Source organism: Monodelphis domestica, chromosome 4, assembly GCF_027887165.1.
Source record: "Monodelphis domestica isolate mMonDom1 chromosome 4, mMonDom1.pri, whole genome shotgun sequence".
In the NCBI taxonomy this organism is placed as follows: domain Eukaryota; kingdom Metazoa; phylum Chordata; class Mammalia; order Didelphimorphia; family Didelphidae; genus Monodelphis; species Monodelphis domestica.
In genome coordinates this window covers 96,767,576-96,782,279 of record NC_077230.1, presented here as the reverse complement: position 1 = coordinate 96,782,279, position 14,704 = coordinate 96,767,576, and the positions used below count along the sequence as shown (strand labels likewise).

Below are 14,704 nucleotides of genomic sequence, written 5' to 3'. Positions count from 1 at the left end.
TTGAACTGTTCCTGTGATCCTTCAGGTCACTATTCTATCCTTTTCCTTTGAGTGGCTGCTTATCTTCTTGGATGATTTGACTACATTTGCATTGCCTCTAGTCATCCTATCCAGATAACCACTTGGACACTTTTATGGGTCAATAATTTCACTGATGAGTATATTCTCTCTCCTGATTCAGATTATAACTCCACTGATTTCTTTATTTGCTGCTAGGAGGAAAGCTTCTGATCTGAACTTACTATTAGCTACAGGTTCCATGCATCTTTTAGTTTCAGTGATAGCAAGAATGCCAATACAGATATGATTCAGTGGCTCTGGCAGTGTATCAGCTCATATTTCATTGGTCAATGATCCCATTTTATGTGTGCCAGAAGTTAAATTAATGTTTGTACATGATCTAAGAATTATTTGATGTTCTCAACACTTACAATCAGGGAGGGAAGGAGAAGAGACCACTGGATCATTTCTAAAATATTTTCATGTTACTCTAACAAAAACTTATCAAATGGCTCCCAGTCTTCTGGTGAATTAACTTCAAACTCTTGCATTAATATCCAAACCTTTTTATTATCTTACTGCATCTTATCTATTCACTATTCTCTAACAGGAACTCTCTACCAGTCCCCTTAGTGTTCCTTACTTCTCTCTTATCTGTTGTGCCTTATAAATTATCCTCTGGACTTTCCCTCAATAGAATGTAATCTCCTTGGAGTTGAGGATTATTTCATTTTGTCTCTGTACTCTGTTTGGCACACAGTAGACCCTTAAATGTTTGTTGTACTAGTCACTATTACCTCTTATAGACTTTGTCCTCCATTCTTGGAAAACTGGGTATTCTCTTCCTGCAGTCAAATCCACCAGTCCTTCAAATCCTAGCTCAAGCCTTTACCTCTTCTCTAACATTTCCTCTCATTATTCTAGCTCACAAGCTCTCCTCTATCTCTTTTCATGCTTATTAGCTGTACTGTAAAATCAGCACCTTATTAGACACTATCTTTCTGAGCTAATTGTCTGTACTGCCCAATTTCGTACTGTGGCATAAACTATCTTGTTCTCTAATTGCTTCATATATATATCTTTTCGTCCTAAATAGATTATAAGCCTCTAGTGTACAGGAGCCATCATTTAGACTTCTTTCTGTACCCTCAATCTTCCTCCTAACCATGGCACCTAGCACATAGAAACGCTTCAATTAAGAATTTTGTTGTTGTTTTTGTGTTTTGTTCATGTTGTTTTTATATTGATTAAGACAGGAGAGCCAAGCAATTTCTGGAAGAAGCTTTGTTCATCACAAGAGAGGTCTCAAATGGTGTCCCAAAGTCTTCTCAGATTCAAACATTTTGCTGCTCAATATTTTAATAACTGATTTCGAAGGAGATACAGATATAGAAGTACTGTAGCAGTTGCAGACAGAATTAAGATTCAAAATGATCTCAATAAGGCTGGATCCTTGTGCCAAAGTCAGGAAAATAGAATTAACTAGAGAATAAATACTAATCTTGAAATTTAGGTTTAAAAATTTTTAAATTACAGAATAACAGGATCAAGGACTGACTCGACCTCTAGGACATGGAAAAAGGCTGGAGTTTTAATTGATGGAAAATTTGACATGAGTCAACAGTATAATATGGCATTTTAAAAAAATCTTGAAATCTCAAAATTACTGAACAATTAATATGTATCTTGTTTCACAACATGAGGAATAGAAATATATATTATATGGTAATATATGTACAAAATACATCATATTACTTGCCTCCTTGGGGAGGAGAAAAAAGAATGAGATGTAGATTTGGGGACAGAGCTAATGTAAGAATTTGTTTCTCTTGGATAAGTACATTTGTTATAATTTATTATATATTCATAACAAATCACATGTATTATATTATTATGTTACATGTTATATTATGTTGCATGTAAATAAAAATAAATAGTAACTTTAAAAGAATTATAATGTTTGCATGATACTTAGATTACAAGTGATCTAAGTATCTCTTTGCATTTCGTTCTGGTCAGAATACATCTGGAACAGATATTTAATTCTTAGGTACTATATTGTAAGAGAGACCTTGGCAAACTAGAGAGCTTGTAAAGACCCCGAATGGTAAGGGCTAATGGAAATCATGTCCTACGAACAGTTGAAAAAACTAAGGGTGTTTCACTAAGAAGAGAGAAAATTAAGAGATGATTTCTGACTTCAAATATTTGAAGAGTCTTTTTGTGGAAGCAGGAATTGACTTTGTTTATGCTATTCTGACTAGAGCAGCCATAGAATTTATAGTTGTCCAATGCAGTAAGTTGCTCTAGGCAAGACCTGCATTGGACACCTTAAAACAGAGGCTAGATAGCCTCAAGTCAGAAAGCTAGTCTTACTAATGTAAAAAATGGACTCGAATACAGGACTACAATCCCCACAAGCCTTTGCTCCACTTCCCCAGAATGCCTTGTAATCTCACCTGGGCCGAGATCGAGAAGGTATTAAAGTTCATTCAAAGGCTCTCTCGGGTCTTGGACTTCCGTTTTGGGGCAGGCCTGGCTTTTTTCATAATGTAGGTGAGGTTGTGTCTAGGCCACTCTATGGCCTGGACGCATGTTTCTTATCCTGTATTTTCTTTAATCCTTAATCTTCAATAAACCTCTAAAAAAATATAATACTCCTTGCAGAGAGAAACTAATTTCTACCTGCCTCAGTCTCCCCAGTCTCCCCTAAATTTTAATCATTACAATATATAGGATGTTGAAAAAGGTGATCTCTGAGTCCTCTTCCAATTTTAATTCTGAGTCCATCATTATCCTTTTATCATCATTGGTAACAGAGAGTTTTAAAATGTTTCAGTCATGGCTTGCTCTGTACTAATCCAAAGATGAAATGAAACTGAGAAAAACCATATGGAGCCTTAAAAATATAAATCAAATCCCATTTAAGCAAACTTAAAGCAACAGGTTAAGTTATTTTGATGAACTCTCATTGAATCCAATATTTATTTAAACAAATGGATCATTGTTTGAAATTTGGAAGCCTTCTTATAATATCATTTGGTGTCATGGAATTTGCATTGCTTATCAAACTTTCTGGCAGTGAGTATAAGTGGTAGACCTATGTCTGTAGGGAACTCCTGGTGAGGAAACTCCTTCCTTCCAATATAGATTAGCAATTTCTCTATAGCTCAGAATACTAAGAATTGCCCAAAGTACAGCGGATTTAAGGGATCTATCTAGGGCTACACAACTATTATGTACCAGATTTAATAGATGAACATAGATAGATGTTCTGTGTTCAATGCCTGCCTACTATCTATTATGCCTTTTTGCCACTTATAAAACACTAGCTCATAATTTTTAATTAACTCAGTCTTTCCTCAAAGTGTTCTGGATTTAAAATAAAGAACAATGCTTGTACGCAAAACCTGTATGCAAATTGAATTTGCAAGTTGATTTTTATTTGTACAGGGAATTTCCAGATGAAGGAACCTTCTTTACTAAGCAACATCTCAGAGAGTTGCCTGAAGCACCAAGAGTAAATGATTTATTCAGGGTTATGTCATGTCAAAGGTGGGATCTGAAAAAAAGGTTCTCCTGGATCTAAAGCCAACTCCCTCTTTCCACCACACCATACTGCCTCATGCTGTTATTAGACTCGGGAAATGAAAGCAAATTGATTGGCAAGGCTATATCTGGCAAGGCTAGTTTCCCAAATACACAGGGGGCATAACAAGCTCTAGAGTCCCATCATTTGATCCAACCTATCAAGCATAAGACATTATCATGTACTGAAATAGAGCTTCATTGGGAAAATGAGCCGGGAATAAAAGGGGTTGAAATTCCCAAAGCCAGAACCAGCCCATACTAGTAGAAGTTATTATGAAGATATATTAAACCTCTAAATGCTTAATCTTTGAGGCAGCCAAGAGCAAATGTGGCTTCTCCATCCATGGCTTGCCTATGAGCACTGACATAAGGAGGGGAAGTGTGACAAGAGTAAACAAAGGAGGAAGATAAATGAAAATGTGTTAAAATGGAAAAGAAGATGAACAGGAGCCACAGGGACTGTCATTAACTTGGTACCATTTGACTTCTTTATTAATGAGCTAGTAGGGAGGTGAGAAACATATTAATTCTGTACCAGGGAGCTAAAACAGAGAGGTGACAAAGGCATGAGGGGAGAGAAAGCATCAGAGGGAGAAGGAAGCTTAAGAGATTAAAAATGGAAACAGGAGGGTAACAACATGAAATTCAAATGAAAATAATCTATGCTTATAAGGAGAAGCTCTAGACAAGCATAATTAATGTGGAAGTCATGTGATGTAAAGGAAAGAACATTTGACTTGGGGTGAAAAGACCTGAGTTAAAGTCCCAGGTTTGCCATTCATCAGTACACTGTCCATTAGCCATTAGGGGGTTTTGAGGAAGCCAAATTTCAACTTCTCAAGCCTCAGTTTCCTAATCTCCTAACATCTCCACATCCTTTTACATAGCACTTTTTTCTTTTGTATCTTTACACATCCCTTTATATTTTTCCTAAATATAAATTCCCTAATAAATCAATTCCAAATTCATAAAATTTCAATAATATCATAGATTGGGCCTCTACTTAGAGTCAAATGGATTAAATATCAAAGGTAGGATTTGAACCTGAGCCCTCTGATAACCTGGCTGCAAGCCTTCTCCATTCTGCTATGACTTCCTCTCCTAAATCATGCTATTTTTAAGGATTAAATGCTACAAGGTGATATATAAAGGCATAAACTTATATGATTAATAATAGGCAGGCACATAAAACAAACAAACAGGATTTATTCCTTCAGGGTAGCCTTTGGAATTTAGAACCAGTCATAGGCATTTCCTAAGCTGAGAAGATATGTGGATGCAATAACTCAGCTTTGAAGCGATGACTGAGATGCTCAATTTCAGAGGAAGAATGTCCACTTCCTCTCATGTTGGTGGATGGAAATATTGAAAGTGATAGTGTAATTAGCAAAAAAACCAATAGGATGTAATCCTCTGAAGGTCAAGGACTTCCATTTGTGTCTTTGTATCCTCAGTGCCTAGCACTGAATAATGATAATAATAATAACTAGAATTTGTACAATACCTCGTATATGCCAAGTGCTTTGTAAGTATTACCTTATTTGATCCTCATAACCACCTGGGAAGTACAAGCTATTATCTCCACTTACAGATAGTGAAACCGAGGCAGAAAAAGGTTAGATGGCTTGCCCAAGATCCCACAGTTAGTAGTAAGGAGTTGAGGTCACATTTGAATTCAGGTCTTTCTCACTCCAGGTTGAGTAACTTTTTGCTGAGCTGTCAGGATGAACTGAGAATAAGAATGATGAAGATCAAATAAAGCTCTGCACAATAGATAGGCAAACTTGGCTTCCTCAGTAGGCTATGCCACAAGGCTACCAACTGTATTTACGGAAGAATTCCAGTAAAGGCCACTGCTGGACTATGTGTTTGTCCTCAAGACAGAAGGCCAGTCTAGCTTAGTTCAGGAAGGCTCATTATTTGAAAGCTGAACACCAGCTGAGTACATTTTTTAGCATCAGTGGAGGTTGTTTGATTAGAGGTGGAAGACTAGTGATCTGTAGCAGTGGAGGGAAAGGCTACGCCATGGAAATCTTGAATCTTTTGAGAAAAAAAAATATAATGAATATTTCTGTTGTTACTAACAAAATAATCTCAATAATGCTAATAGGAAAACCAGCACCTCCTTTCACATAGCCTTTGATATCGTTTTGAGGAACTTTCATGATCAAATGCTTTCCTCTTATCTTATCACATCAGGGATGGTTCAGGGCAGCCTCATAGATTTAAAAGCCCAGGGTATTTATTTCAAAATGGAATCAAAAAGTTCCACAGTGACATATAAAGGCATAACTTGCAGGGACCATTTGCCAAAATACTGCAGAGCAGGCTGGTGACTTGGCACAGACATCCCCCTGCCTCTGAAGAAAACTCCTCAATTCTCTGGAGTTTAGAGAAATAATGTGCTTCACTGAGGTGTAGAAACTGCCTCAGGCAATGAGCTGTTGCATGCCCATGTTAGTAATTAGTATAAATTATAGACAAGCAGGAGAAGTTGCATTAACAGAGAAAATAAGCTTTCCTTCAGTAGCTGGAATTGATAGCAGTTGCAGCTTGCACCTGGAGGAGGTTTTAACTTGGGGGGGGGGGCTTAGAAGGATACTATAGAGGTGAGAAAGTGATAACAAATTTGAGTTCCATCATTTTGTCAAAGAATCTATCAGTCCTATTTCTGAAGCATAGGGATGGTGAATGGACACTCTGCACAAAAAATATGGTAAGTCAGCCTTGAAAGAGAACTCAAGAAAGCATTTTGTTTAACCTCTCCATTTTACAGATGTAGAAACTGAGGCTGATAGAGAGTAAATGGATTGCCTAAGGACATGCAAGTAATAAATAGGTTGGATTCAGATCCAAGTCTTCTGACATATTTTTTTCTACCATATCCCTCTGCAAGGAAGGTTTGTCTTCTTCCTTGACCTTATAGTCTCTGTTCTTTTTTCTTTCCCTTCCATGTCCCATTTCCTTGTCCCCCTCATTCCCAGTATAGATAATTAGTGCCATCTTGTCTTCTTTATCCTTCCCCTTTCAAAACTTGGTCCAATAAACCAATTCACCTTAATGGATAAAAGCGGTTTGGTAAATAGTGTTAGGTGATTTCAGGAAAAAGAAGATTCAAATCCTACCTCAGATACCAGCTGGGTGAGCCTGGGCAAGTCATTTAATTTCTCATAGTTTTAATTCCTCATCTATAAAATAAGGGAATTAAATTGGCTGGCTTCTAAAGATATTTTTGTGTTCTAATGCTATGATATAATGAATTAGTGTTGGTGCTAAAATGGACAAATCCTTAAATCAAAGGAATAAATGATTAATTATAGGATTGGGGAGAGTGAATTTTTGTTTTTGTTTTTAGCTTGTCTGTATTTAGTGGGAGAAGGGGAAGGACAGAAGGAAGGTTTTGTTTGTTTTGGTACTGATGAAATTATGCCCTGTAAGTTGGTAAATTTAAACTGTGTAGATAATTGGCTCAGATAGTATTATTAGCCTAAATTTCATTCCTGCAAACAAAAACAAAAAGAATATTCCTCCTTTTTATGGACCTCCTCCCCACCCTAACAGTGTTATGCCGCTTAGAATTGTAGATTAAGCTCCATTCTAGCTTTCCTGAATCCCCTCAATGATTTGGATCAACTGTACACCCAGTCCCAGTTCAGTAAGTTTTTTAAAATTCAGCAAACAACATTTACTAGACACTTGTTGTGTTCAGAACACTAGGCTGTATAAAGTAGAAAGGTACAAACATATGAAGTCTTTCCTGTCCTTTGTGAAGTTAATGGTTTAAAAATTATAACAAGAGCCAGCATTTATTTGGGACTTTAGATTTTGCAAAGTGCTTTAGGCAATAAGAGATCACCACCTAACCTTGTGCATTGCCCATGTTGTCTAGACTTAGCTAATTGCCCACTTTTTCATAAAATCATAGAGTTTCATAAATTTCTCATAAACCATAGATTTATGAGATTCTAGTGATGGGAAGGATTTTAAGTGATTATATGGTGCAGCCATCCCTCACCTCCCATAATTATAGGGTAACAATAACATAAAATTACCTTCACTTTCTAGATGAAGAAAATAAGGTAGAAATAATTAAAATTACATGTCCAAGGTAGTACGTCTTTTTAGTTGTGGAATGGGATTGTGGGGTACCAAGAGGAGGGGCTAGACCTTTAGGTCTTGGTTTCCTAATGCAGTACTTTTTCTTACTATATCATATTGGTCTGAGAAGAGGTCCTAGAGTGAGAAAGAATCTTGGAGATAATAATCCAAGGCCTTCATTTTAGAGGCAAGGAAAATGAAGCTCATAGGAAACTAAGTGACTTGACCAAAGTCATACAACTCTACAGTAATTTCATTCTCTTGTTTTTTTTTTTTACACATCATTTGCTATTAGCATAGAAAGTGAAGTGAGAACCATCCCACGGAGAATGTTCAGAGTTATCACTCTTGGTTATGGAGTACTTCTAGCTACAAAAGAACTATATTTGCAAGCAATTTCACAAATTTCACTTCTTGGAGCCAGGCTCTTAGCAAAACTCCCTGATAATGCAGGCAGCAAAGATATAGCTATATTCTCAATAAAAGTATTGATTCTTTCTACAGAAGTTTTGTTACACTGAAACAACTTTAATCAGTCAATAGTGAAGTTTGTTCTACTTCGGGACATGATTTGGAATATATGTTGCTTTCCCTAATGACCTAGTAGTGAATTATCCACAGATAAAGGACACCAAAGCATTCAGTGGTCTTAGTAAGTATTTTACTGTGCCTATAGAGAATGCATGAAAGCATTATATCCTTCAGTTTTGTGTGTGTGTGTGTGTGTGGTGCATAAAACATAAGTATATAATGTGTCCACACACATTAATATTATATAAATGTTCATATCGATATATGGATACTTCATTTTTGCCAGTATAGAAATAGTTCTGCATCAAGAAATCATTCTAGAGAGCCTCAGGCCACACTGCCTTTTGCCTCCTTTAGGAACTCTCTTCCAATCCCTCCCCTTTTCCCTTCTGATTATGTTCACGCTTACGGTGGCTGGTCTTGAGCCCACAGTGCTGCTAATGTCAGGAGTGCAGATCCGGCTCACCTTCTCATAATAACGGATCTCATAGTCCAGGATAATGCCATTGGGCTGCTCCGGCTGTGGCCATGACAAGGTGATGCTCCTCATGGTGGCACTTACCTGGTGCATGATGGGAACTGTGGAGGGAGCTGTAGAGAGAGAAGACAGGACAGGTGGCAAAAATGAAGATCTTTATAATGACAAATTAAACTCAGATGCTTGAATGCAATAAACAAACAAATGAAAAATTCTCCCTTCTCTTCTTTAGCCTCCAGAACCATCCCAGCATATCTAGAGTTTGGGGAAAGATAAATCCAGGAAGAGTTGAAATTATAGCTTTGACTCTTCTGTTTCTCTTTATTAAATAGTTCTTAGACAAAGTCTTTAGGTAGAATTTTCTTTTCTTAAAGAAAAACATCCCATTTATAGCATCAGCAAATCTTGGACTTGGAATTGAAAGGGATCTTCAAGATCATTACCACCACTCTTTTAACAGATGAAGTTGAGCCCCAAAGACATGAAGTGACTTACTCAAATGTCAGACAGGGAGCAAATGTCAGGGTCAGGATCTGAACCCAGATCCTCTGACTATAATCAGCATATTTTTCACTACTCCTTACCACCTCTCTGAATTTTTTCTAACTACTAGCTAGTTGTCACCATGAACATGAATATACATATATATATATACAAAGTACTTCATGTAATGTACAATACTGTACATTCATACATATTTGTATATACACAAATTTATCCACTTTGTATGCTGCTCTGACTCCCTGGTATCCTATTCATTGTTTTTCTATTTCCTTTTGTATGTTGTCTTCTTTTTTTAGATTGTAAGCTCTTTGAGGACAGGGACTGTATGTCTTTTTATTAATTGTATCTCTAGAGTTTAGCATAGTGCCTGCACACAGTAGGCATTTAAATATTTATTGGATAGATTAGAGCAAGAGTAATTTATCAGTGTCCCTAATGTTCCAAAGGATAAAATGACAGATTTCAGGTGTCTATGAACAAGGGGAAGCTAGCCTGCTAGGTCTGGAGTTGGAAAATCCGTCATCCTGTGTTCAAATCTAGTCTTAGACACTTACCAGCAGTTATGACCCTGAACAAGTCACTTAACCATGTTTGTCTCAGTTTTCTTATCTATAACATGAGCTGGAGAAGGAATTGCAAACCTCCAGTATCTTTGCCAAGAAAACCCTAAATGGGATCATGAAAAGTCAGACATGACTGAAATGAGTAAACAACAACCATTATATATATATATATGTATATATATACATTTGTGTACAAATATATGTGTATATATACATATAAATATGCATATACACACTCATATAAGTTACACATAAAGTAACCCTGAGGGCAAGGTATAATAATATCACATTTCTTGCCTTCTCAATAGGTGGGGAACAGAGCAGAAAAAAAGGGAGAGAATTTAGAAGTCTAAATTTTAAAAAATGTCACAAATAAATAATAAATTAGAAAATAAAATATTAAATGTGAGTACTTTTGCCTTAGAAATTGGAAAGTGTTACAAATCAGCTTGATTTATTTTTTTATTGTCTAGACTTAAGAAGCTATGGAAAAAATATTAAAAATGCAAATCAAATCTAAAAATTCACTCCCAATGCTGATTGGTAAACATTTACCAGCAATCCTCTGGGTGTAGATCACCATGTGTGAAATATAACAAGTAAGCCATAATGAACAAACCATAGACTCTGTGGTAGAGGAGATATTTAAGAAGGCTAGAAAGAGAGGAAAGACTGAACAAGTTTTAGATGATTGTAATGGAATGAGAAATAATGAACAAGATGATTCCCACCCCCCAAAACTGGAAAGATGTATGTGAAGGGATGCCAAGCAAAGTAAGTAGAACCAAGAGAGCATTGTACACAGTAGTGGCAATAATATATGATGATCAACTGTGAATGACTGAACTATTATCCGGGACAACTCCATAGGATGTATGATGCTAAAGAAGGAACTGATGGAGTCTGAGTACAGATTGAAGCATGTCATTCTTCACTTTATTTCCTCCATGAATTTTTCTCTAGTATAAATGAAATGTGTCTTCTTTCACAATAAAACAAACATAGAAATATGTATTGTATGATAACATGTACAACTATATCATGTTACCTGCCTTCTTGGGGAGTGATAGAGGGGTGGGAGGGATGGAAAGAATATGGATCACAAAATGTCAGAAAATAATTGTAAACAATCATATCAACATGTCATCTGAAAAAAATAATTTTAAGGGAGACTAACAGGGTAGGAAGTAGAGAAATTTAAAAATCTTTAAATGTCAAACAAAGAATTTTAAGCTTGATCTTAGAGATAAAAGGGAACCATTGGAATTTATTAAGTTGGGAGGAGTCATATAGTCAGAGTTGCACTTTAGAAAAATCACTTTCACAGTTGTGTAGAGGATAGGTTAGAATAGAGATAGATTTAAAGATCAATTAGGAGGATTCTACAAGAGTTCTCATTAAAAAGGACAATGGTCTGGACCAAGATATTGGCTATAAAAGAATAGAAAAGTCAGTGTATATCAGAAATGATGTGTAGATTAAAAACAAGATCTGGCAATTTATTAGTAAGGACCACAGGATGACTCCAAGATTTTGAACCTAAATGACTATTAGGATTATGGGGAAAGGAAAGGATTTTGGTGGAAGGGAGGGAGAGAGGGAAGATAGTGATATTTTTTGACTATGTTTTGTTTAATATACCTATGAGACCAAAATGTCTAAAAGGTAATGTGACAGAGCCTAGGGTTGAGTATATAGCTCTGAGAACCAATCATCTGCATAAAAATAGGATTGTCTAGAACTGATGAGATCATCAAGTGAGAAATTGTGAAAAGAAGAAAGTCTCAGGAGACATCTACATTTAATAGCAGACTTGACATAGACCCAGCCAAGGATATTGAGAAGGAACAGCAGTGTCACCAAAACTAAAGAAGAAGGAAGGACTCAGAAGAGAGTGACAGGTAAGTGGAGGTACACAGAGGCTGATTTTTCAAGGAGGTTAGCCAAGGAGAGAAGAGATAAGTATAATAGAGTCAGTTAGGATGGAAGCATTTAACGAGGGCATATCTAGTAATAAAAGCTTTGAAGGAGATTATCCTGTTGGGGACATACATGCACACACGCCACAGCGATCTGTGTGTATAAATATCCTTTCCAGGTGTGTGTTGTGTGTATGTTATCCATTCATCTTTATTTCTATGTATCTACATATCTACCTATCTGTCTCTCTGTCTACCTGTCTGAGCTGTCTTCCATCTATATATATAAATATATAACATACACATGTATACATAATACACAAATGTACATATATACATATGCATACACAAATATGTGTTGGATAGGAGTAAATCAAGACCATAAAAAGGTATTTAATTGTACTAAAATATAGAGAGAAATTCCCAGTAAAACAAAACCAAAGCAAAAAAATTGTTTTCCTAAGTTTGGATTTAGGGTTTCATTGTACTTCAGAGGAAAACTATCTCTAAAGAAAGCGTAGTTACAGTAGCAAAGAGAAGCATTGTCAGTTTCTGCAATAAGACAGTTGGCAATAATGAAGTTGAGAATGCAAATGAAGAAAAGATGGCATAAACAAAAGCTCTTGAGAGAAGATGGATAATGATTTCAAAATCTGTAAGTAATTCAGAAATCTGTTTGGAAATAATATTATTTATTTCCTGCTTCAAATGCTCATCATATAGCATGCTGAAAAGAAAACAGTCTGGAAATAATAAATATGTGTTGTCTTTCTTTGAGAAAAGGCGAGTAATTGATGAAACTTCAGTAAATGTTCTACCATAGGAGGTTGTTCAGCTTAGTCCTGCCACGTTAGCTGTGATGAAGGTCATTGCTTCCACATTCTGTAGCATGCCTTCAAAGCCTCTCAGGAATATATCTATGTGACATTTACTGTTGTCACTTTATAAATTTAAGATTGCAAATTTGCTCTCAACACATTTTTTCATCTCTTCATCAGAGTTTATTGTTATTTGGTATGAGCAAGTCTAACTTATTTATTTGAGAGATTTTTACATGCTTTTTCACTCATTTTTGTTAAAAAGCATCATAAAGTAGCTAAATTTAACCAAAACTTTCTAATATTTTGTGGAATAAACTCAAAGATTTTAAAGAAAACAAGTTGGTACATTTCAGTACCTTTCTCACTCAACATTGGCTTGTATCAACCAGAGCTACTCTTTTTTTGCTATCATTTTTCCATGTAATGCCCTTTTAGTTAGAACAAGTGTAACCCCTGTCCCAAAGCCCATTAGTATTGTATTCTCCCCCTTTTGGTGGAGATGAAGACCTTGGCCTGCAAGAGAGGTGGGGTGCAGTTGGTGAGAGTTGAGAGAGCCCCTGCCTTTTGAGAATCCCCCTTTAAGACTCTTTAAGGTCAGCCCCTTTTGTTCCAGCACAGAGACACTTTGGGGCCCTCTCTATTTGATCTTTGAGAAGATGGAAGAGGCCAAGCCCACTTTAGGGCACTGAAGTAAAAGATTCTGAGTGGAGTTGCCAATCTCCACCACGTCTCTATTCCCAGCTTCCTACACCAGAGACTTTGAGGAGGAGTTTGCCCTTGTTGAAATCCAGGGCTTTCTCCCACTTGAGCTGAGTTGTCTCACACCCAATGGGAGAGGTCTTTACTCTGGATGGTCTGGTATATGTTATCCTATGTCTTTGCCTTTTCTGACTGATGTGTTGCCATGTTTTGGATTAAATGGGTTTCTTTTTATTTTCCATGTGTATTTATTGTGAAACTGGCACTAAGTGGGAAAGGAGGCAAATTTAAGACATGGAATTTGGAGTCCTCTTTTCCCTCGAATGACAAAACAGTCACAAGTTAGATGGAACTCAATTATATGACATAAACTAATATTTAAGGGAGTGGATAGATATACTTCTAGTCCAGTCCATGGCTTTCTGAGAAGAGAATGGCAATTCTGCCCTTCCTCATGGCAGGAATGGAAGACTCCCTTAGAGAAGGGCAGGAGGAGAAGAGGCTTGTTGTTATTCAGGACTTTTCAATCAACTCTTTGTGACCCAATTTGGGTTTTCTGTGTTCAGACACTGGAGTGGTTTGTTATTTCCTTCTCCAGCTCACTTTACAGATGAAGAAACTGAGACAAACAAGGTTAAATGCCTTGCCCATGGTAACACAGCTAATAAATGTCTGGGGCTAGATTTGAACTCAGGAGGATGAGTCTTCCTTGCCCTAGTCCAGGTACTCTATCACTGCACAACCTAGTTGTCTCTAAAAAGAGGGTAAAGATGTCTATTATTCCTCCCTTAGAAACATACACAGTGACAGGCTCCTCATCACACATGGGCACACATTTCATACACATGAAATCTACTATGCTCTTTGCTACATAAGGAAGACATTTTTGGTAGGAAGAGAATGATATGACCCCTCTGTTTTTATCTCCTTTGTAAATGCCTACCTTTATTCTCCTTGCTGCCAATGTAAAAAGGGAGAAAAAATCTCTGGGGGAAAAAAAAAGAAGTTCATAATTTCTTTTTTCTACCAAATTGAAGAAAATGTCTCTTCTTTTGAAGAAAAATAGCTTTCCCAAACAATTTTCTAGTCCCAAACCAGTTACTGCTGAAAATTAAATACTATGTTTCTCTTTTTAAAAGCCTATTGTAATATCAGGATATAGCTTTCATCATTCAATTTAATAATTCATTTCTTGAAAAAATGTAAACTACATATTAGGTGCTAGGCACGTGGGACATAAGGCAAAAAAGGGAAATAGTCCTTGGCTTCAAACATATTGGGAGTGGGATAAGAATATGCTCACAGATGAGTCAATACCAAATGATTTGAGGAGGGAATGAGTACTAGCTCCTTGGGAGGAAGAGGGAAGACTTCATATAGGAGAAGGCACCTGAAAGATACTAAAAAGTCTAAGAGTTTCTGGATTGAGTGGACCAAAGAGTTCTGATTATTTGATTAAAGTTAGCCTAAAAAGAGATTCTAGCACCCTGCCCACTCCTG

At 36.5% G+C, this 14,704-nt stretch overlaps 1 protein-coding gene across 6 annotated transcripts in view; it reads right to left on the bottom strand.

The window, feature by feature from the left end:
- The window catches only part of EPHB1 (EPH receptor B1), a 769,317-nt gene that overhangs the window by 115,813 nt on the left and 638,800 nt on the right, over positions 1–14,704 (bottom strand). For 3 of the 6 annotated variants that reach the window (XM_007493906.3, XM_007493907.3, XM_007493908.3), the window contains exon 6: positions 8,630–8,811. In XM_007493906.3, coding sequence (XP_007493968.1) covers positions 8,630–8,811 — 182 coding nt within the window. The remainder of the gene's footprint in view (positions 1–8,629; positions 8,812–14,704) is intronic. The other 3 variants (XM_007493910.3, XM_007493909.3, XM_056793648.1) reach the window with 1 other exon arrangement.